This window comes from Argopecten irradians, chromosome 2, assembly GCF_041381155.1.
Source record: "Argopecten irradians isolate NY chromosome 2, Ai_NY, whole genome shotgun sequence".
Lineage (NCBI taxonomy): Eukaryota > Metazoa > Mollusca > Bivalvia > Pectinida > Pectinidae > Argopecten > Argopecten irradians.
In genome coordinates, this window is record NC_091135.1 from 63,378,777 (window position 1) to 63,405,251 (window position 26,475).

General features: G+C 33.6%; 1 protein-coding gene across 1 annotated transcript; it reads left to right on the forward strand.

Annotated features, from left to right (window-relative positions):
- Positions 1-285: 285 nt before the first annotated feature.
- LOC138316205 (aquaporin-4-like) lies at positions 286-25,779 on the forward strand. Its single transcript, XM_069257783.1, has 3 exons — positions 286-1,043; positions 19,703-19,783; positions 24,983-25,779. Exons 1-3 carry the CDS (start codon positions 456-458, stop codon positions 25,193-25,195), a joined length of 882 nt encoding a protein of 293 aa, XP_069113884.1. The 5' UTR covers positions 286-455; the 3' UTR covers positions 25,196-25,779.
- The last annotated feature ends 696 nt before the right edge of the window (positions 25,780-26,475 follow it).

The following is a 26,475-nucleotide window of genomic DNA, read 5'->3' on the forward strand; positions in this document are numbered from 1 at the left end:
ATACTTTGACGTTGCGACAAGGTGCTGATAACTAAATGTTTGTCTACAAGGATCGCTACAATTAGCCTCGTTCCCTCGGTGCCACTAATGATACGACCTTGTACGCCAGGCCCGGCGATACACAAGACAGATTGGCTAATAACATTTCGTAAAGACAATAGAATGAACTCGCATTGCCATCCAGCGGCTGTAATTGGATAAATGGACCTTTCAATGGGCGCATTTACGTTTATAAAACTGTACAACTCCTTCGTGGATTGATTCAATATTATCCTATGTGTAGATCGCTTGTGACAGACGCCCTTTGTGTCTTTAGATGTGTTGTCGGGAACTAAGGAGGTATTTGTTTTTATTGCTCATATTGGTGGGAACACACAAGATTTATTTCCGGTCAGAAGGATTCTAATCTGCTTTACGTACGTTTCAAAAGCTCCTAGCAACAGGATAGTGCTTGTATGAATCAGTGGTGCAATATGGGTTTTAAGGAACAGTGGGAAAAGACAAAAGCTGAAGTACAGACGAAAGGATTCTGGAAAGGTGTCCGATGTGAGTTTTTAGGAACTCTTTTGTATGTGGTATTCGGATGTGGGACCACCATACTCAAGAACCATCCCATTGAGGCCGACTATTATTATTCTTATGAAACAAAGACTGCCGTTTCGTTTGGCTTATCTGAATCAGTCCTTGTCCAGTCCTTTGGCCATGGAAGTGGGGGCCATTTTAACCCCTCGATTACGATTGCTATGTTATGTGTACGCTATATCACATTAGTGAAAGCTCTGACGTATTTACTAGTACAGGCTATTGGTGCCGTAGTAGGGGCCGGGATTCTGTACGGACTGACCCCGTCTAAGTACCATGGAAACCTCGGAGTCACCGAGCCCCACAGAGATGTTGACAAAGGCCAGGCGTTTGGGTTCGAATTCCTCGGTACTTTCATGGTGGTGTTTACATACTTCTCTACTCTAGAGCTAAAGAGAGATGTGCTGGTACCAAAGGCTTTCACGTGTGGATTAGCAGTTTGTCTCTCACATATATTTACAGTAGGTATAAATCCTGATAACCGACTAATGTATCATACATTTATGCACGAACTCATCTAATTTGATGTCCGATCGATTTCATACATATATCGACAAATTATGAGACCATTATGTCTAATTGTTTTCATAGTCATGTAGACAAATAAGTATTTAGTTAAATTTTACTATTTGCATGGCCATGTAAATGTTATATGTCCTAGTAAGGTCCTACTGTTTCCATAGTTATATGCCCATATAAGTGTATCTGCGTATCCGTTTTATCGTCGCTAAATAATTCACACACACGGGAGAAAGTACTGACATGACCCTGGCTGTTAAAAGGACGTTAATTTAATCAAACAAACAAAATATTTGTTTATATAACAAAATTATGAACGATTTCAGATTTTTGAACTGATTCATAAACAGCATATTGGTGTTGATGGATGCTTGTACGTCGACTTTTCTTAATGCCAAACTTTAACCTCAAATGTTCTCTTTAAATTCTGCTTTCCAAAGAAAAATTGCAAGATAGGAGATTCCTTGGATTAAGTAAACCTGGGGCCAGTTCTCTCTTTAAAACAATTTATTTACGAAAGTGAAAATTATGGGTCTGGCAGTATGCTATCAGCATGACTTACAAACCAATGTTTTAGGTAGATCCAAAAATAGTTCTAACAAAAGAGTCTCTCACGAAAACCAGGGTTCTATCTGCCACTCTCTCGGCTCAGAACTAATTCACTTCTACTAAGAGGGAAAGATGACAAGTAATTCTCCTGTACAGCGAAGGGAAGATGACAAGTAATTCTCCTCTACTGAGAGGGGAAGATGACAAGTAATTCTCCTTTACTGAGAGGGGAAGATGACAAGTAATTCTCCTCTACTGAGAGGGGAAGATGACAAGTAATTCTCCTGTACAGCGAAGGGAAGATGACAAGTAATTCTCCTCTACTGAGAGGGGAAGATGACAAGTAATTCTCCTTTACTGAGAGGGGAAGATGATAAGTAATTCTCCTCTACTGAGAGGGGAAGATGACAAGTAATTCTCCTGTACAGCGAAGGGAAGATGACAAGTAATTCTCCTGTACAGCGAAGGGAAGATGACAAGTAATTCTCCTCTACTGAGAGGGGAAGATGACAAGTAATTCTCCTTTACTGAGAGGGGAAGATGACAAGTAATTCTCCTCTACTGAGAGGGGAAGATGACAAGTAATTCTCCTTTACTGAGAGGGGAAGATGACAAGTAATTCTCCTGTACAGCGAAGGGAAGATGTCAAGTAATTCTCCTCTACTGAGAGGGGAAGATGACAAGTAATTCTCCTTTACTGAGAGGAGAAGATGACAAGTAATTCTCCTGTACAGCGAAGGGAAGATGTCAAGTAATTCTCCTCTACTGAGAGGGGAAGGTAACAAGTAATTTTCCTCTACAGAAAGGGGAAGGTGACAAGTAATTCTCCTCTCTAAGTAGAACATATTGTAGTTAATTGCGCGGATTTGAAATATATAAGAGTTAAAATCTTGCCGTCAGGGTTAAATTTAAATTTATTACTATATCATTTATTTATCAGTTGTTTTTCGCAGTGAAATATAAGGTTTTATGGTGAAAATATATGTGATATGTATTGTAAATTTGATATTTTCACTCGCTTTTGACCAATTGGAATGCAACATTGACAGTTAAACTGTCATTTTAATTGTTACGTTATTAGTTTGTGCACAAAAATGACGTCATATTTTTGTGTAGACATATGACGTTATGCTCACAAACATACAACGTAATAATCGCAAGAGCAAATAAATCTGTAAAAATATAATGGCGGAATGACCTTTGCTGGAACTAGTAGTGGTGGTCTTCTGTAAATGGAAGCGAGAAAACAAATCTAACAAATAGAATATTTCGTGTTTCTTGATGAATACCATTATGTATTTCATCGAGTGAGGTGGAAACTTTTATGTTTTTAACGAGTACGAAGCACGAGTGAAAAAATATCAGTTTCAACCTGTAAAAGTATCCTCTATATCACCATGTGATTGCATTTCATCTTTTTGTCTTCGTCCTTTTTCACTGCATCGTTTTAAAAGAACAAAAACTATTTTACCATTCAAAACCGTTTAAACGTCTATGAAAAACACACTTATCTACTTTATATCATAAATATCTGTTATACATTAATCGTTTGTTGGTTTCTGTATTGTTGTTTTTTATTTGCAATTTAAAGTTTGGGCTTAAATTACCCTGGTTGTCAATACAAACACACTAGTAAGGTCGTCATACACTGGTCGTAATTAGTGATAACAAGGGAATCGACACATAAGCCAAATCGTGTCGTCTACCATTCACCGATAAAACGACTACCAATCTACCAAATACCTAGCCTACAATTTACAAGGTAAATCCCTCAGATACAATCTACTGTAAGAACATAATGTCATCAAATCTTCTTTAAAATACAGAGATAATATCTATAAACAATACTTGTAGAGTTAAATGTGGTACGCACAGACCGTTAACTACGTCATGTTCTTCTAAAAGTGAATATTTAATTCCATTACAATTCGGGGCTTTGGCTTCTGAAGAAGTACGCTTAAATAGAATTAGGCGTTATCACAAATCACAATATTGTTCTCTCCTTGACAACATTTATATGCGATTTGTTATTCTGTGGTATCCTGGGAAATTCCCTCGGATGCGTCATTATAGGTTGGCAGCACATGTCATTTTCTGTACTCACGTCGCGGAGCGAATGGATAACACTGGTTTCAGTACATTGTCTTTATCACCATTCAGTTAACATATACGTTAAGCTAGGCCCAATGGAGCTCCTGAAATGCAGTTTCAGAAAATGATTTATTTAATGTCTGAAATCTGCATGTTTTTATGACTTTTTCGAAATTCTAACGTTGAAATTGATCGATTTCATGTCACAAAGCACACACAGTGCAGTATCTGTTAAATTTCTAAAGTCACGATATATCACAATTAAACGCTGCAGTTGTAAGCCAGGCTCACCTAATTTCATTTTGAAATTTCTCAATGACAGATTTGATCGAATGAAAAGCAACATATATAGAACACGGATGAAGATACCTAGTGGAATACAAAACAATAAAGCAAACATCGATAACTACTTCCATCTTCAACTTAAAAAATAGAATTGTACCTGCTGACCCTATTGCATGATCGTAAAAGGGGACTAAATTTAGGATCTTATTTTTTCTCTTCTTCCTAACTGACTTTATGTTTCCTAATGCCTCCCTTGGCACCGGCTCATTTTTGGCATTGATTCGAGCGTTCGCCCCTGTGAGGAAGGCTCTGGGTTCTGTCCCCTGGCCGAGACACACCAAAGTCTATATTAGTAGTAGTTTCTGCTCCTGCCTAGTGCTGAGCAAACAGGGAGTGGGACGACTGGTTCGCCCGTTGTCAGTATAATGTGACCGGGTGGGGTGTGTTGCTTGGTGCCTTCTCTGGCATGCTTCAGTGATATATCACTATAAAAAGGGCAACAGTTCCACTATACAAGAAGACACAACATGAATATACCACTGTCTCCCAAAACACGCACCTCGCACAACATACACACAACAAACCGCATACATGGGAGGCCGTCCTTACATGACCATATCTGTTAATAGGACGTAAATTAATCAAACAATCGATCAAACAAACAAAATATTCGCGCACAACACATTTCATCATCAAAATAACAAATCATTACGAATTTCGCCCAAACAGCAATCATTACCTTTCTATGATCCCAGGTACAAAAAACAGACGTTAACAGATATGTTTTCTTATTTGACTATATATATATATATAATAAAAGTCAACGACTTTCCTCTTGTACATTCACCATTTCATGATTGCTCTTCAGGAATATGTTTATTTTTCAAAGAACAAATTAATGACGTCACAAATAGCGTGACGTCACAAGGTACACACGTTTACATAACAATAATATGAAGTTGCGCCATTTTCTATTATGGCCTATTGAGAGTTGGTTTTAATATTTTTATAAGCTGATTCTCATTGTTTTCCAACAAAACCGTGTCTGAAGAATGTAATTGATATAAAGGTATAACATTAAATTGATCACCTGCACAACCATGTATATGCTTATTGACATTCAAATTACGTAGAGAATCCGTTCTTGTTTGTTGCCTATGAACAGTCATACGTGTTATAAGTTCATTACTAGTTTGGCCGATGTAAAAATCACCACAACGAGAAAAAAAAACCCGAGCAAAATATGGCGATGTGCACGTTATAGTTTAGAACGCTTGCATTTGTTTGAATTCTTTACGTCCTATAAACAGTCAGGGTCATGTAAAAACGGCCTCCCATGTATGTGGTGTGTAGCGTGTGTGCAGTGCGAGATATGTGTTTTGGGAGACTGCGGGATACTCGTGTTATATCTTTTTGTATAGTGGAAATCTTGCCCTTTTTAAAGTGCTATATCACTTAAGCATGCTGCCGAAGACACCAAGCAACACACCCCACCCGGTCACACTATACTGACAACGGGCGAGCCAGTCGTCCTACTCCCTATATGCTGAGCGCTAAGCAGAAGAAACTACCACTAGGGGACAAAACCCAGAGCCTGCCTCACAGGGACGAGTACTCAACAGAAGGCCAAATGTGAGGTGGTGTAAAAGGAGACATTAGGAAGAACGCAACTATCCAGTATGTAACACTCAGCTGTGGTAGAAATCAAAACTCCTATTCTAGATTCTGTACTTGCGACTTGGGAAATATGCAATGATAGTAAAATGCATATATATCATCTAAGTATTTACACGGGAAAGGGACAAGGACTTAGCGATCTATTTAAACACGCGATCCGACAACAAACGGGCGACAAACGTCTTCGTGTAGCCAGGCAACATTAGGTTTAAATCACACACAGTACGAATATCAATATCCATTGTATTAATTGTTTAATAAATATACGTTATTTCATACGATCGTGCCACATATAACGTGAACATTAAGCTAAAAAGGAAGAACGCTTAACTTGACACAGCTTTTGTATCAATAATTATATCTTTCTTCGATGTATGTAAATAAATCTAAATGTACATTAACTATTTCGGTTTCGTTTGGTTTTTATATTGATGTCCAATTAACAGCCAGGTTCATAAAATATATGACATAAATTTACTGTATTTTTATTTAATGTTATAGAAACAAGATCCAGTCAGTTATGTGAAGGATTAAGAAGGGAATGTTTTTCACATATAACCTTATCGAAAGAAAAAAAAAAGTACTACTATATCATACATATATAACGTAGATTCCTTTGGTCTATGTACACCAGTCTAAATTTGCTTTTTGAAGAAATATATTCTGTAAGTAGAGCATAAGAATCGTAAAGACGACTAAATTTCGGATCTTATATTTTATATTCTTCCTACTTGCTAACGTCTCTCTTGATATGACCATACGTTTGGCGTTGAGTTGAGTGTTTGCCTCTGTGAGGAAGGTTTTGGATTATGTCCCCCTAACCAAGACAGACCATTACTAGTAAATTGTCTACTCTTGTTCAACATAACATGAGTGTAACGACTGGTTTGTACGTTGATACATGTGAAAGTATGATGTTCAGAATTCTAGTATGCTCTAGCTTCCTAAATCATAGAAATATTCATAATTCAAGAGTCATTGTACCAACCATGTTTGGTCCTTCATGTCTTACGAAATACATATACATATTTACCAATTTCCAAAATGACAAGGGTTATATGGAAGGTATGAATGGAATATTTCCTGATATCATTCGCGTATGTTAAGGCCAGTCGTCATGCGTGACTATATATCTAATTTTACACCCCCGATTCCCTGAAACATCGACCTATCTTTTTCCTAATCACCACGGATTTACTCTCTCCGCAAAATCGATATCGGTGGCCGGTTTTTTTTATGTTGTTGCTTCTTTAGTTACATTTCGTTCCGGTTGCGCAGTCGTCAATAACTAGATTTCAAATTAAGAAGGCTACAAAGATTAGAGAATAGGGCTTGGCTGGGTCTGTTTTACGTCTGTTTTAGTGTTATTGGTATTTAAGAATGAGCCGGTTTGTGTTAGTGGAAGATAACAGGAAAAAAAGCAGGGTAAACAAGAAAATAGCAGGGGAACAGAGGGATAGTGGTGAACAGAGATGGCAATTTGAGACAGAGGGATAGCGGGAACAGATATAACAGTCGGACAGTAAGAAACAGACAGGAGGGGAACAGAGGAATCGTGGGAAAACGAGATAACATGGGAAACAGGGATAGTGAGAAACCAATAGCAGGGGAGCATTAAGAGAGACGGTAAATCGTAAATGAAGAGTAACCTAGACCTAGGTAACTAATGGATGGCACGGGCAATAGGGAAGTAGAAAAAATAATAGAATATCTTGTGTTGGATTCCGCACAAAAAAAATGACCAAAATGTTCATCAAAATGCAATCTGGATTATCTCCCCTGTCAGAAGCAGACTTAAAAGTATATCAGATTTCACATATTTATGTACATGTATTGCCCAATCTACACATTAAACATTTTAAACTGATACACATTGAATACCCAATCAGCAGGCTCCGAAACATTCTCCTCTCCATGGGATCTTCTGCCCAAAAGGGAATCTCCAGAAATCTATTTTGGGTTTGATTCTGCGGTACCTATGAAGTGATTTCTACAGGTATGTTTCTATCTAAACATAAATAATGCATAAAAAAGAAAAACAAGAACTACGGTGTCGGTATAAAATTTGATTATAAGTTTTATAGCGAAGGTAATATGGTTTTTTTCTGGAATAATGAATCCACTTATTACCATATACATCCTTAGTGCTGACTCACCGCAATACAAAAAATGGCACACATTAATGACACACATTATACCTCGAAAATGGACAGCAACTATCCAAGTTATACTTTGACATGTTTTTTGTTTCTGTTTCACACTGTATCTCGTTCGTAGCATTCCAGTTTCTAAAGTAAGCTAATATCGGCCTTCAGTTGAGCGCTCGCTCCTGTAAGACAAGTTTTGAGTTGTAGCCCCCTCTGGGTTCTTGTTCCTTGGCCGAGACACACCATAGTCTATAAAGTGGTTGTTTCTGCTCCTACTTAGCGTTCGCCCGATGTCAGTATAATGTGAACGGGAGGGGAGTGCTTGTTTGGTGTTTCGGCGGCATGCTTCAGTGAGATCGTACTATAAAAGTCAAAATTCCTCTATTGCATGAAAACACAACACGGCAATATCACAGTCTCTCAAAACACACCCCACACATATTATACACACAACAAATTGCACACGGGAGGACGTTGTTCCTTGATCCTGGCTGTCAATAGGACGTTAACCAACCAATCCTGTTTCTTTTTCTAAATAAGTGATGATATATATTTCAGCGCTTGAACAGATAAGGTACATATTCCCGGGTATAAATCAAACACCACTTTTATCGTACATGCTATTACTTTGTCGACTTGCACAGTTGCCAATGTATTATCTTTATTTATCATCAAATGCATTTGAAAAGTTATACTAAAGACTGGCTACACTACTTTGTGATAACAGTACCATACGCTGTCGTCACCGTATATATCTTATGTCTCTCTTGACACTTACTCACGATAATGGCTATCGGCAATGGCCACTCTTGTCGACATTCTGGAGCCCATGAAAATAAAAATTCTATTAAGATAGGAAATTACAAGATTACTTTTGATATTGATAAATAAACACATCGTTACTGCCCAATATATCAAGTTGAGAAATCAAATGGTTGCGAAATGTGTTTGCCAGATGAATTTCAAATACTGTATATACATACATATCTGATTATTTGACGTTCGGTTACCAAGAACCCCTTTGATATAATAGGTGATAAAAGGTAGGGAATTTGAATTGTAATTGCTGTCCTTATTGAATGATAGTAAAAGGCGACTAAATTTAGGATCTTATCGTTTCTCGTCTTCTTACTTAACCAACTTTCTTCTTCCAATGGTTCCACTATACAAGAAGAAACAGCATGAATATTCTCCCAAAACACGCACTGTGCACTACATCCGCGTTACTTTCATTTTTTATTTAAAAAAGGGGGGTCATCTACCACATACACTGTCACAGTCTATAGAAATGTAATGGTAAGGAGGCATATACAAAATACACGAGCTTTAGGAATTTGAAAAAAAATGTCCAATATAAAATAAATCCCATTCCACGAGTTTGTTACTGTTAATAGGACGTAAATATAATAAATCAAACACAGTGTGGACCTTGATGTAATACTGAAACACATTGCGGTAGATATCAGTAGATATAATAAAACAAACACAGTTTGGACCTTGATGTAATACTGAAACACATTGCGGTAGATATCAGTAAATATAATAAAACAAACACAGTTTGGACCTTGATGTAATACTGAAACACATTGCGGTAGATATCAGTAAATATAATAAAGCAAACACAGTTTGGACCTTGATGTAATACTGAAACACATTGCGGTAGATATCAGTAAATATAATAAAAATAATAACAGTTTGGACCTTGATCTAATACTGAAACACATTGCGGTAGATATCAGTAAATATGATAAAACAAACACAGTTTGGACCTTGATGTAATACTGAAACACATTGCGGTAGATATCAGTAAATATAATAAAAACAAACACAGTTTGGACCTTGATGTAATACTGAAACACATTGCGGTAGATATCAGTAAATATAATAAAAAAAAACACAGTTTGGACCTTGATGTAATACTGAAACACATTGCGGTAGATATCAGTAAATATAATAAAACAAACACAGTTTGGACCTTGATGTAATACTGAAACACATTGCGGTAGATATCAGTAAATATAATAAAGCAAACACAGTTTGGACCTTGATGTAATACTGAAACACATTGCGGTAGATATCAGTAAATATAATAAAACAAACACAGTTTGGACCTTGATCTAATACTGAAACACATTGCGGTAGATATCAGTAAATATGATAAAACAAACACAGTTTGGACCTTGATGTAATAATGAAACACATTTCGGTAGATATCAGTAAATATAATACAACAAACACAGTGTGGACCTTGATGTAATACTGAAACACATTGCGGTAGATATCAGTAAATATAATAAAACAAACACAGTTTGGACCTTGATGTAATACTGAAACACATTGCGGTAGATATCAGTAAATATAATAAAACAAACACAGTTTGGACCTTGATGTAATACTGAAACACATTGCGGTAGATATCAGTAAATATAAAAAAAGCAAACACAGTTTGGACCTTGATGTAATACTGAAACACATTGCGGTAGATATCAGTAAATATAATAAAAAAAAACAGTTTGGACCTTGATGTAATACTGAAACACATTGCGGTAGATATCAGTAAATATGATAAAACAAACACAGTTTGGACCTTGATGTAATACTGAAACACATTGCGGTAGATATCAGTAAATATAATAAAACAAACACAGTTTGGACCTTGATGTAATACTGAAACACATTGCGGTAGATATCAGTAAATATAATAAAACAAACACAGTTTGGACCTTGATGTAATACTGAAACACATTGCGGTAGATATCAGTAAATATAATAAAACAAACACAGTTTGGACCTTGATGTAATACTGAAACACATTGCGGTAGATATCAGTAAATATAATAAAAAAAACACAGTTTGGACCTTGATGTAATACTGAAACACATTGCGGTAGATATCAGTAAATATAATAAAACAAACACAGTTTGGACCTTGATGTAATACTGAAACACATTGCGGTAGATATCAGTAAATATAATAAAACAAACACAGTTTGGACCTTGATGTAATACTGAAACACATTGCGGTAGATATCAGTAAATATAATAAACAAACACAGTTTGGACCTTGATGTAATACTGAAACACATTGCGGTAGATATCAGTAAATATAATAAAAGCAAACACAGTTTGGACCTTGATGTAATACTGAAACACATTGCGGTAGATATCAGTAAATATAAAAAACAAACACAGTTTGGACCTTGATGTAATACTGAAACACATTGCGGTAGATATCAGTAAATATAATAAAACAAACACAGTTTGGACCTTGATGTAATACTGAAACACATTGCGGTAGATATCAGTAAATATAATAAAACAAACACAGTTTGGACACACCTTGATGTAATACTGAAACACATTGCGGTAGATATCAGTAAATATAATAAAACAAACACAGTTTGGACCTTGATGTAATACTGAAACACATTGCGGTAGATATCAGTAAATATAATAAAACAAACACAGTTTGGACCTTGATGTAATACTGAAACACATTGCGGTAGATATCAGTAAATATAATAAAACAAACACAGTTTGGACACCTTGATGTAATACTGAAACACATTGCGGTAGATATCAGTAAATATAATAAAACAAACACAGTTTGGACCTTGATGTAATACTGAAACACATTGCGGTAGATATCAGTAAATATAATAAAACAAACACAGTTTGGACTTTATGTAATACTGAAACACATTGCGGTAGATATCAGTAAATATAATAAAGCAACCACAGTTTGGACCTTGATGTAATACTGAAACACATTGCGGTAGATATCAGTAAATATAATAAAACAAACACAGTTTGGACCTTGATGTAATACTGAAACACATTGCGGTAGATATCAGTAAATATAATAAAACAAACACAGTTTGGACCTTGATGTAATACTGAAACACATTGCGGTAGATATCAGTAAATATAATAAAACAAACACAGTTTGGACCTTGATGTAATACTGAAACACATTGCGGTAGATATCAGTAAATATAATAAAACAAACACAGTTTGGACCTTGATGTAATACTGAAACACATTGCGGTAGATATCAGTAAATATAATAAATCAAACACAGTTTGGACCTTGATGTAATACTGAAACACATTGCGGTAGATATCAGTAAATATAATAAAACAAACACAGTTTGGACCTTGATGTAATACTGAAACACATTCCGGTAGATATCAGTAAATATAATAAAACAAACACAGTTTGGACACACCTTGATGTAATACTGAAACACATTGCGGTAGATATCAGTAAATATAATAAAACAAACACAGTTTGGACCTTGATGTAATACTGAAACACATTGCGGTAGATATCAGTAAATATAATAAAACAAACACAGTTTGGACCTTGATGTAATACTGAAACACATTGCGGTAGATATCAGTAAATATAATAAAACAAACACAGTTTGGACCTTGATGTAATACTGAAACACATTGCGGTAGATATCAGTAAATATAATAAAACAAACACAGTTTGGACCTTGATGTAATACTGAAACACATTCCGGTAGATATCAGTAAATATAATAAAACAAACACAGTTTGGACACACCTTGATGTAATACTGAAACACATTGCGGTAGATATCAGTAAATATAATAAAACAAACACAGTTTGGACCTTGATGTAATACTGAAACACATTGCGGTAGATATCAGTAAATATAATAAAACAAACACAGTTTGGACACACCTTGATGTAATACTGAAACACATTGCGGTAGATATCAGTAAATATAATAAAACAAACACAGTTTGGACCTTGATGTAATACTGAAACACATTGCGGTAGATATCAGTAAATATAATAAAACAAACACAGTTTGGACCTTGATGTAATACTGAAACACATTGCGGTAGATATCAGTAAATATAATAAAACAAACACAGTTTGGACACACCTTGATGTAATACTGAAACACATTGCGGTAGATATCAGTAAATATAATAAAACAAACACAGTTTGGACCTTGATGTAATACTGAAACACATTGCGGTAGATATCATTAAATATAATAAAACAAACACAGTGTGGACCTTGATGTAATACTGAAACACATTGGGGTAGATATCAGTAAATATAATAAAGCAAGCACAGTTTGGACCTTGATGTAATACTGAAACACATTGCGGTAGATATCAGTAAATATAATAAAACAAAACAGTTTGGACCTTGATGTAATACTGAAACACATTGCGGTAGATATCAGTAAATATAATAAAGCAAACACAGTTTGGACCTTGATGTAATACTGAAACACATTGCGGTAGATATCAGTAAATATAATAAAACAAACACAGTTTGGACCTTGATGTAATACTGAAACACATTGCGGTAGATATCAGTAAATATAATAAAACAAACACAGTTTGGACCTTGATGTAATACTGAAACACATTCCGGTAGATATCAGTAAATATAATAAAACAAACACAGTTTGGACACACCTTGATGTAATACTGAAACACATTGCGGTAGATATCAGTAAATATAATAAAACAAACACAGTTTGGACCTTGATGTAATACTGAAACACATTGCGGTAGATATCAGTAAATATAATAAAGCAAGCACAGTTTGGACCTTGATGTAATACTGAAACACATTGCGGTAGATATCAGTAAATATAATAAAACAAACACAGTTTGGACACACCTTGATGTAATACTGAAACACATTGCGGTAGATATCAGTAAATATAATAAAACAAACACAGTTTGGACCTTGATGTAATACTGAAACACATTGCGGTAGATATCAGTAAATATAATAAAGCAAACACAGTTTGGACCTTGATGTAATACTGAAACACATTGCGGTAGATATCAGTAAATATAATAAAACAAACACAGTTTGGACCTTGATGTAATACTGAAACACATTGCGGTATATATCAGTAAATATAATAAAACAAACACAGTTTGGACCTTGATGTAATACTGAAACACATTGCGGTAGATATCAGTAAATATAATAAAACAAACACAGTTTGGACCTTGATGTAATACTGAAACACATTGCGGTAGATTTCAGTAAAATAATAAATCAACCACAGTTTGGACCTTGATGTAATACTGAAACACATTGCGGTAGATATCAGTAAATATAATAAAACAAACACAGTTTGGACCTTGATGTAATACTGAAACACATTGCGGTAGATATCAGTAAATATAATAAAAAACACAGTTTGGACCTTGATGTAATACTGAAACACATTGCGGTAGATATCAGTAAATATAATAAAACAAACACAGTTTGGACCTTGATGTAATACTGAAACACATTGCGGTAGATATCAGTAAATATAATAAAACAAACACAGTTTGGACCTTGATGTAATACTGAAACACATTGCGGTAGATATCAGTAAATATAATAAAAGCAAACACAGTTTGGACCTTGATGTAATACTGAAACACATTGCGGTAGATATCAGTAAATATAATAAAACAAACACAGTTTGGACCTTGATGTAATACTGAAACACATTGCGGTAGATATCAGTAAATATAATAAAACAAACACAGTTTGGACCTTGATGTAATACTGAAACACATTGCGGTAGATATCAGTAAATATAATAAAACAAACACAGTTTGGACCTTGATGTAATACTGAAACACATTGCGGTAGATTTCAGTAAATATAATAAAACAACCACAGTTTGGACCTTGATGTAATACTGAAACACATTGCGGTAGATATCAGTAAATATAATAAAACAAACACAGTTTGGACCTTGATGTAATACTGAAACACATTGCGGTAGATATCAGTAAATATAATAAAACACAGTTTGGACCTTGATGTAATACTGAAACACATTGCGGTAGATATCATTAAATATAATAAAACAAACACAGTGTGGACCTTGATGTAATACTGAAACACATTGCGGTAGATATCAGTAAATATAATAAAACAAACACAGTTTGGACCTTGATGTAATACTGAAACACATTGCGGTAGATATATCAGTAAATATAATAAAACAAACACAGTTTGGACCTTGATGTAATACTGAAACACATTGCGGTAGATATCAGTAAATATAATAAAACAAACACAGTTTGGACCTTGATGTAATACTGAAACACATTGCGGTAGATTTCAGTAAATATAATCAACCACAGTTTGGACCTTGATGTAATACTGAAACACCTTGCGGTAGATATCAGTAAATATATATAAAACAAACACAGTTTGGACCTTGATGTAATACTGAAACACATTGCGGTAGATATCAGTAAATATAATAAAACACAGTTTGGACCTTGATGTAATACTGAAACACATTGCGGTAGATATCATTAAATATAATCAACCACAGTTTGGACCTTGATGTAATACTGAAACACCTTGCGGTAGATATTAGTAAATATAATAAAACAAACACAGTTTGGACCTTGATGTAATACTGAAACACATTGCGGTAGATATCAGTAAATATAATAAAAAACACAGTTTGGACCTTGATGTAATACTGAAACACATTGCGGTAGATATCATTAAATATAATAAAACAAACACAGTTTGGACCTTGATGTAATACTGAAACACATTGCGGTAGATATCAGTAAATATAATAAAACAAACACAGTTTGGACCTTGATGTAATACTGAAACACATTGCGGTAGATATCAGTAAATATAATAAAGCAAACACAGTTTGGACCTTGATGTAATACTGAAACACATTGCGGTAGATATCAGTAAATATAATAAAACAAACACAGTTTGGACCTTGATCTAATACTGAAACACATTGCGGTATATATCAGTAAATATAATAAAACAAACACAGTTTGGACCTTGATGTAATACTGAAACACATTGCGGTAGATATCAGTAAATATAATAAAACAAACACAGTTTGGACCTTGATGTAATACTGAAACACATTGCGGTAGATTTCAGTAAATATAATCAACCACAGTTTGGACCTTGATGTAATACTGAAACACATTGCGGTAGATATCAGTAAATATAATAAAACAAACACAGTTTGGACCTTGATGTAATACTGAAACACATTGCGGTAGATATCAGTAAATATAATAAAACACAGTTTGGACCTTGATGTAATACTGAAACACATTGCGGTAGATATCATTAAATATAATAAAACAAACACAGTTTGGACCTTGATGTAATACTGAAACACATTGCGGTAGATATCAGTAAATATAATAAAACAAACACAGTTTGGACCTTGATGTAATACTGAAACACATTGCGGTAGATATCAGTAAATATAATAAAACAAACACAGTTTGGACCTTGATGTAATACTGAAACACATTGCGGTAGATATCAGTAAATATAATAAAACAAACACAGTTTGGACCTTGATGTAATACTGAAACACATTCCGGTAGATATCAGTAAATATAATAAAACAAACACAGATTGGACACACCTTGATGTAATACTGAAACACATTGCGGTAGATATCAGTAAATATAATAAAACAAACACAGTGTGGACCTTGATGTTATACTGAAACACATTGCGGTAGATATCAGTAAATATAATAAAACAAGCACAGTTTGGACCTTGATGTAATACTGAAACACATTGCGGTAGATATCAGTAAATATAATAAAACAAACACAGTTTGGACACACCTTGATGTAATACTGAAACACATTGCGGTAGATATCAGTAAATATGATAAAGCAAGCACAGTTTGGACCTTGATGTAATACTGAAACACATTGCGGTAGATATCAGTAAATATAATAAAACAAACACAGTTTGGACACACCTTGATGTAATACTGAAACACATTGCGGTAGATATCAGTAAATATAATAAAACAAACACAGTTTGGACACACCTTGATGTAATACTGAAACACATTGCGGTAGATATCAGTAAATATATTAAAACAAACACAGTTTGGAAACACCTTGATGAAATACTGAAACACATTGCGGTATATATCAGTAAATATAATAAAACAAACACAGTTTGGACCTTGATGTAATACTGAAACACATTGCGGTAGATATCAGTAAATATAATAAAACAAACACAGTTTGGACCTTGATGTAATACTGAAACACATTGCGGTAGATATCAGTAAATATAATAAAACACAGTTTGGACCTTGATGTAATACTGAAACACATTGCGGTAGATATCATTAAATATAATAAAACAAACACAGTGTGGACCTTGATGTAATACTGAAACACATTGGGGTAGATATCAGTAAATATAATAAAGCAAGCACAGTTTGGACCTTGATCTTATACTGAAACACATTGCGGTAGATATCAGTAGATATAATAAAGCAAGCACAGTTTGGACCTTGATGTAATACTGAAACACATTGCGGTAGATACCAGTAAATATAATAAAACAAACACAGTTTGGACACACCTTGATGTAATACTGAAACACATTGCGGTAGATATCAGTAAATATAATAAAGCAAGCACAGTTTGGACCTTGATGTAATACTGAAACACATTGCGGTAGATATCAGTAAATATAATAAAACAAACACAGTTTGGACACACCTTGATGTAATACTGAAACACATTGCGGTAGATATCAGTAAATATAATAAAACAAACACAGTTTGGACCTTGATGTAATACTGAAACACATTGCGGTAGATATCAGTAAATATGATAAAACAAACACAGTTTGGACACACCTTGATGTAATACTGAAACACATTGCGGTAGATATCAGTAAATATAATAAAACAAACACAGTTTGGACCTTGATGTAATACTGAAACACATTGCGGTAGATATCAGTAAATATAATAAAACAAACACAGTTTGGACCTTGATGTAATACTGAAACACATTGCGGTAGATATCAGTAAATATAATAAAACAAACACAGTTTGGACCTTAATGTAATACTGAAACACATTGCGGTAGATATCAGTAAATATAATAAAACAAACACAGTTTGGACTTTGATGTAATACTGAAACACATTGCGGTAGATATCAGTTATGAAGTCATTTCGAAAAAAGTTCGTGATTTAAAGCCGCATTATTCTATTATACCCTTTTTTTGTCACATTTTAGCTGATAATAATTTTCAGCGATTCCAGTTACCACAAAGCACGCTAAAATTATTCAGGAAAAGATCATTTACAGGTATTAGTAATACTTGGGATTGGCAGTCTTCTAGTACTGTTTTCAAAACTAATGTACGTAACACAGTTGGCTGGAATGTTGATCACCAAATACAGCAAGATAACGTTCAGAAAATACATGTAATTCGATCAAAAACGCGTTCCATTAGCTTCGAACCACAATCAATAGATTTATTTTTGACATTATGGTTCCATAGGTGTAGAGCTGTTCTCAAGTACATGACACACGAACTTGTGTAGGAGAAACACCCTAGTCTTGTTCCTGACTAGAATCAATAACCTTTAATTACATGATACACGGAAAACTAATTTACTCTAGAAGGCCTCGGGAACTTTGTGAAATAAATATTTCATTTAAGTTATGTTTGCTTCATGAATGAAATAAAACTAATTAAACTATTTTATTAAAAAGACAGAAGCTTCTGTTTCGCTTGATTTGATATCAAGTGTATCCCAGACATGTGCTTTTGGTGGTATAACAGGCTCTTAACACTTTAATCGGAAAAGAAAAACGCAAAAGGATAGCGATAACGTCGGTCATCCCACAAGAGTCCGATATACTGCACATATTTCCACTATTTATTTCCTGACAGGATCTTTTCATTCAGTTCCTTGCAAAAGTGTCAAGGAGATGATTACAGTCAGACGACTCTGCTCTACAGTTGAAGTAGCATTGATTATTGGTTTCAAAAATTTGTTCAAGAAAAAAATGTCAACACTGGATTGTTTTCTGTGTTGTAAAACAGTTTGGATCTTTACTTTTAATCAGCGATGTAGTTCTTTCTAAATTAACCCTGCTTGAAACAGTGTTTTAAACTTTTAACAGTACTTTTTTAAAGTACAGTTCTCGCGTGTGTTTTTTAATTTCGCGAGGAAAATGTCCATGTTAAAAAGACGTGGTAGGCTGGCCAATTATGGTATGACATGAAGGTAACAAACCAATTAAGTTAGTACCCTGATAACGTCGGCCGAATACAAATTGTCCGTGTTGGCTTTTTGTCTCTTAAAATAATTTTTCTGTAAGTCCTTATTCTATTTCCATTATTTAGACAAACACATGATTAAAAACTATTCAAACAAATGAATATATTAAAAAAATATGAGAACAATTCATTTTCACCAAAGCGAGGTAAGGTTAACGAGCACCAAAAAGGAAAATTATCGATTTTCTTTTGTTAAAACTCGAGACCGCACTTAATATTGCTTAAACATAGCTATATAGGTGTTGATCGAGATAGTTAGGGCATGTTAACCATGCACGAAACTATTTCTCATATCTGCATGCTAACAGTGATTCAGTGAGGAGTCGATATACGTATACATGTTGTTAAAGCCGTGTTAGTGCTTTGACTTCCGTGTTTTGCTGTATGCTGAAAACAAAGCTCTTGACTTTTGAAAATAAATTTCACATCACCGAAACATCTTTTCTAACAGATGTTAAAAAAACATTCTTTTAATTAAGATTATTTAATAAATGGACCAGATAAATAACTATTATTGTACCATTCTAGGAGTAAATGGGGTTTCAGATTAATACCCACGAAGGCAAATCTAAATTACAGCTGATAATATATGGCAGTTGGTTATAAAATAGAATATCGTGATATTATTTTAATCACCTCTATATCTTTATTTCTCTTCTTTTCTTCTATCTTTATTTTCGTTGCAGTATAGTTAAGTAAAATACTGACTTTTATATCCCTAGATAAGATACACTGGAGCTAGCATCAATCCAGCCCGGTCCCTGGGACCAGCACTCATTATGAATATTTGGACGGACCATTGGGTAGGTATAGTGTTTTTCGGGAAAACATTTATGTTTGCTTTTCTGATTGTTAAGTTTCTTGTGTTATTGTTTTTGATGATATTCCTTCTTTTTAAAGACACAAATTACGTAAGTTTTCTTTTTTTTTCGTAATCACAAACATTTACGAGAAAATTACAACGTTCTCTCTGCATCAAATGTTGACTAAAGCCAGGTAAAACCTACTGTGAAGTTTCGAAAAGAATGTAAAAGCATTAAAAATAATTAATGTGGCCAATAATAAAAACAAACCAAAATGATACGAAGAAGTTCACGGAAACTCTATTTCTGTAAAAAAAAAATACATGACGCGATCTATATAGACTATAGGCCTATATACGAAACGCTTCGGTATTCGGTAATTGTCGTGACTCGATCAACTTCGCACGAGAAAAACAGAAAGAAACATGTTAGCGGCTGTACAAAATGTTTAGGCCTATGTATATATATGTGTGTATTGCAGTATAGTGTCAATTATTTCCTTTAAAAGTAAGATGTGCATCACTGATATGTAGAGCCCATTTATCAAAAGTAAGATGTGCGTCACTGATATGTAGAGCCCATTTATCAAAAGTAAGATGTGCGTCACTGATATGTAGAGCCCATTTATTAAAAGTAAGATGTGCGTCACTGATATGTAGAGCCCATTTATTAAAAGTAAGATGTACGTCACTGATATGTAGAGCCCATTTATCAAAAGTAAGATGTACGTCACTGATATGTAGAGCCCATTTATCAAAAGTAAGATGTACGTCACTGATATGTAGAGTCCATTTATCAAAAGTAAGATGTACGTCACTGATATGTAGAGCCCATTTATCAAAAGTAAGATGTGCGTCACTGATATGATATGTAGAGCCCATTTATTAAAAGTAAGATGTGCGTCACTGATATGTAGAGCCCATTTATTAAAAGTAAGATGTGCGTCACTGATATGTAGAGCCCATTTATTAAAAGTAAGATGTGCGTCACTGATATGTAGAGCCCATTTATTAAAAAAAAAACTCGGATTAGAAAAAATTATCCGTTTGTCTCGACCGTAGAGTTCATACACTTCATACTATAATACTTTTTTTTAAATAGTACAGGATCTAGTCTTATAGATTATGTTTTGACTACTGAGGATTTTTTTTTAAATATTCATTTTGAAAGTTGAATTTTTAAAGTTTTTTCCGATCATTGTTCTATTTGTATCAAGTGTATTCATGGGGGAGAAATGTTACGGGTACAGATTACACTAGTTATGATAAAGTATGTACATTTACAAATATCAAATGGAATGAGGAAAATGCAGAGAGTTCTTTTTCAAGGTTGGAGGAAAACAGCAGGCAGTTACTACAATCATGTGATGTAATAATGGAAAATCAAGAATGTATAGATGAAAGTGTCCTTAGATTTACAAATACGTTGAATGAACTTTTATTGCCCTTACATTCTGTTTCAAATAAACCAAGAAAGGTTAAAAAAAACTCGATTAGAAGATAAACCATGGTTTAACGAAGTTTGTAAGAACAAATACATTGACTACAAAAATGCCTTGTTTAAATTCAATTCATTTAAATCTGAAGAAAATAAAAATATTTTTATTGCCAAAAAACGTAATTATAAAAAACTAGAAGCTAAGTTAAAGCGCGAATATATATACCAACAAGGTAATATGATGGAATTTTTAAGAAAAAGTAATCCCAAGGTTTTTTATAGAAGATTTGGGAAAAGAAAAAATAAAGAAAATAGCGTTCTAACCAACGAAGATTTTTTCAATTATTTTAGTAATCTGTCGTCAACAGAAACACTTGAAAATGACACGGTGAGAGATTTTTTGAACAATTATGATGTTAACGTTCCAAATAATATGTTTCATGAATTAGATGAACAGATATCTGAAAGTGAAGTTCTAAAAGCCATAAATAAATTAAACAACTCTAAGGCATGCGGACCAGACTTACTGATAAATGAGTATTTTATAAAGGGTAAAGAGGTACTTTTGCCATGTCTCGTTGTTTTGTTTAATAACATTTTTAAATCTGGTTTTTATCCTAAAAGCTGGTCTTTAGGTAATATTATTCCCATTTTTAAAAAAGGAGATACAAATGATACAAATAATTACAGAGGAATCACTATCGTAAGTTGTTTAAGCAATATTTTTACATCAATTCTTAATGAGCGTCTTATGGAATTTGATAGTGATTATTCTAAATTAAGTGACGCTCAGTTTGGTTTCAAAAAAAAATATCAACTATTGACGCCATTTTTGTTTTACAAACATTGATAAGTAAAATATTAAAGGGCCACTACCTTTCCGAAACGGCTTTTAATTTTTAAAATGGGAAAGTAAAACGAGATCGATATTTTTGTATATTCGCTAAAGGAAATCTTGCATATGTTTGGTTTTCTAACCTCAGCTTAGGCCATTGGTATATATTTTCTGATGTTATTAATGTTTTTAAGAAACTTTTATGTTTTTTTTAAAAAACAAGAAAAAAATTGTTGTTTTATTGATTACAAAAAAGCTTTTGACTTTGTAGATAGACAGAATTTGTGGTTCAAACTTATTAAGGAAGGTATTGAAGGAAAATTGCTTAATATTATAAGAGCATTATATAAAGATGTAAAATGTTGTGTGAAATTTGATAAAAATATATCTGATTTCTTCCAGTGTCAGAACGGTTTATTCCAAGGGGAAATACTGTCTCCCCTCTTTTTTTCATTATATGTTAATGATTGTGAAATTGATTTTTTAACTGAAGGATGTCCTTCTATAGAGTTACAAAATATTAACCTATTTTTAATGATGTATGCTGATGACATGGTGTTATTGTCTGAAACTCCCGAGGGATTACAAAAAATGCTAGATTCTCTTCTATTATATACAAATAAATGGAATCTTACTGTTAATACTTCTAAAACAAAGGTAATGGTTTTACGAAACGGAGGTAAATTATAAAATGAAAATGTATGGTTTTATGATGGAAATGTTTTAGAAACGGTAGAGGAATTTAACTAATTGGGAGTTTTACTTAACTTCAATGGGAAATTTAGAAAAGCCCAACAAAAAAGCTTTGTTTTCCATAACAGGAGTATTTAAGAAAAATTATTTTAACGTTGAAACTCAACATAATATTTTTGATACATATGTCAGTAGTATCTTAAATTATGGAGCCGAAGTGTGGGGTTTTCATAAGGCGCCTGACATAGAAAAAAATCATTTAGGTTTTTGTTAACGATTATTGGGCGTTAAAAAAACTACAGCAAACTTTAAGGTATATCAAGAACTAGGAAGAATGTCTTTAGAAATAGGGAGAAAACTTAAAATTTTCAAATATTGAATAAAATTAAAACAGACTGACAATTGTGTTTTGAACGCTTGCTATCAGGAAATGTTAAAAATGGAAGTGAATGGTTGGATGGAGTGAGAAATGAATTATTTATGATAGGGGTAGGGTATTTGTGGCAGTTTGGGGATGTATATACATCTGACTATATAATAAATGTTATAAAATGTAAATTATGTGATATATTCAAGCAGGAATGTAAAGAAAAAAATGATTCGTCTTCAAAGTGTTCATTGTACAAGTTTATTGGTCAAAATTTCTGCTTACAACCTTATTTAACAAAACCTATTGGTGTCATGAATTTAAAAGAAATAACAAAAATACGATTGTCATCTCACAAATTAAACATTGAAACGGAAAGGTATAACAATTTAGAAAGAAATGAAAGAACGTGCAAATACTGTAACAGTGAGGACATTGAAGATGAGTTTCATTTTATTTTAAAATGTGAATGTTATTTAGCTTTAAGAAAGCGTTTTATTAAGAAATATTATTTCATTAGACCGATTATGTACAAATTAATTCAACTTTTAGAAACAGAGAACGAAAAAGAGTTGTCAAATTTAGCAAAATATATTAAAGGGACAATTCACTCAGGCTAATTCTTTTAAATAAACAAGAAGCAAAATATAGCATAAATGTATTGTTCTACATTTCTTATGAAACATATAACGTAAAACATTGATAAATTCCACGACATTGTTAAGTATTTTAATTAATATCGTTGAAATATCAAATCGTTGATCAATACGATTAAGCAGGTACAATATGGACGCTGTACCCATACCCAAGCCAAAGTCACGCACGTTAAACAAATAAACTACATAACCACTGAGAAGGTGATAAAATAATTTTTAGGCAAGACAATTCACCTAATAAGGTAAACACACTACTGTCAGAGCGATTTGAGCAGTTCTAGATAAAAGTTTCATTACTCTACGAGCAAGGGACAGGGTTCGGCATACAAGAAGTTCGACCACAATGTGTAATGGCGGACAGCGAGCGAGTTTGAACACCTACACACATGTCACAACCACGGACTTTTCATGCATATCACAGTAAAACCGACTGATTTAATTTTCATTAGAACTGGGTTTTTTCGATATGTGTACAAACTCTAATGTTCTCTTAGACTGAATTGTCCCTTTAAATTAAGACATAAAATAAGAAATAACATTTTATCAGTTAAATATTAGCAAAATCCCTCTACACTAGCCTTATGTATACTTACGAGGGTTGCTTGTGTGTCAGTTGTATGCAAGTATTGCGAAAGCATGGATGCGAGTGTGGTTTTTGTATTTTGTATTTGTATATATGTTTGTTTCAAACCGATGAGCCGAAAGACTCAAGGTAATAAAAGAATTGAATACATTATATATATATATATATATATATATATATATTACTGTTGGTTAAGTATTTGTGCCAGGTCCCTAAGGGCCTATGTACGAAACGCTTCGGTAATTGTCGGTTTTGCAATTGCGACTGTTTCAAAATGGCAGGTTAGTTTACAACACAATTTTTACCGTTCGATATCATAGGTTTATCTGTTCAGAATAATGTCATAATACACGTCTTTCATCTTTATACTAGGTCATTGGTACAATACTCGATCATTGTATATGTTTGTTATTACAAAAAAAAAAAAACAACAACAACCAAAAAACAAAAAAAAACGAAAAGTTACGTATATTGGGCATTTAAAAGGTTTTGTTTTCTTTAGAAAAAAAATTAAACGGTAAAGCTTAAATTATAGCTCTAAATGTATCGGAAAAAGTCAAGATATGAGGTTTGGAGGTATACACAATTAAAAAGTGAATAAAATGTCCTAACGTCATTTCTATTGCAGGTTTACTGGGTGGGCCCAATACTTGGAGGAATGCTGGGTGGATTCACATTTGAATATACCAAAGATTCGTCCAAACAATTCCAGAACTTTAAGTTTTCGTTGAAACAAAAGGTTTATAGCCTACAGCGCAAAGAAGAGTGTGCCAGCACCAACTCCATAGCAACGGAATTGGCATGTGACCACGACATTACAACAGAGGAACTTCAAATATGACGCCACTTTTCATTGTTTACTATCCCCGAAAACTTCGAATGTGCTTGTTTAATCCACAATCAACTTTACGAAATACAACGAAAGTAAATAATTACAGACAAAAAGATAAACAAAAAAATTAACAATAATAGCAATAATTTACGTGTAATTTTGTTCATTGCAGTTGGCATATTTTCTGACACAAGTGTCAAACTTGGTTCATATATGTGAATATTAATGGAAATAAAATAGCTCCACAAATGTATAGTGGAAAAAAAATAGAAAACTTATGAGATGAAAGACTACACTTCTGTCCGCGAACGATCATTGCGATCTTTATTTCTCTAAAAAGTGAATTGACCGGTTTCTTTTCTCTGTCCCTAGCCAGCAGTGGTATTGTATATTGGGATCACCTGACAATAAGTTATAGCTTACACAATCTACCCGATATCTGCACGTCACTAGTATAACATTACTAAAACAGAATGCTTCCGATTGGTTGGAATTAAATTATGACGTCAGGATTCGAAGGTCTCTTTACAAAACGACGGCCTCCGCTAGATTTTAACAACACATTTCGACGTTACAGTTCTTCGAAATGTTGGTTGGGGTAGTTATGTGATAAAAGTATCTTAAAGTATTCATTTCATATGATATTTTATGAAACACGTCTCGAAGTTTTAAATGGTACTCGTTTCATAAAATTTCGTATGAAATAATCATTTAAATGAGAATTTAAATTTTCAGATAAGACTCATTATTCTTCTCTGTTTAAGTTACCCTGGAAGATATTTTACTTATTGACTGATCGGATAGCTGACCCAGATTATTGCATTAGGTGGTTCGGAGGAGGAAGACAGGCGGCAGAGAGAATGACATTCTTTAACTTTAGTGATATATATTATTTAGTGGAGGCCGACAAAAATATCGGTGATCACGAGTATTTTTGTAAAACCCCAAGCCAAGGCGTATAATATTATGAATATCTTGGAACTAATCTGATAACTCAAAACACTGCTTTAAATGGCGTATATAGTATATTTATATCTATTACAATTACGTTTTTATCTCTGACACTTTTATCGCCGTTAGGAAAGAAATAAGAAATCTCAAGAAATTCAGGCTCAAAGATGTGAAAAAAATAGATTTCGCCGTCAACCTATGGATAACTGACACTGTCGTTAATAAACGTTTATTACATTTTTACAGTGAAGTATGATGCTTCATGGTTAATATATGTGATACTTTTCACTTAGGGCAGAGACTACAACACATAATAAATAGAATATTCCTTGTTTTGT

Bases quoted from the DNA above. Each gene is read 5' to 3' on its own strand.
- LOC138316205 (XM_069257783.1), top strand. From the start codon at position 456: ATGAATCAGTGGTGCAATATGGGTTTTAAGGAACAGTGGGAAAAGACA. The intron at 1,044-19,702 runs GTAGGTATAAAT...TTATATCCCTAG, and splicing joins GTCTCTCACATATATTTACA to ATAAGATACACTGGAGCTAG. The intron at 19,784-24,982 runs GTAGGTATAGTG...TTTCTATTGCAG, and splicing joins ATATTTGGACGGACCATTGG to GTTTACTGGGTGGGCCCAAT.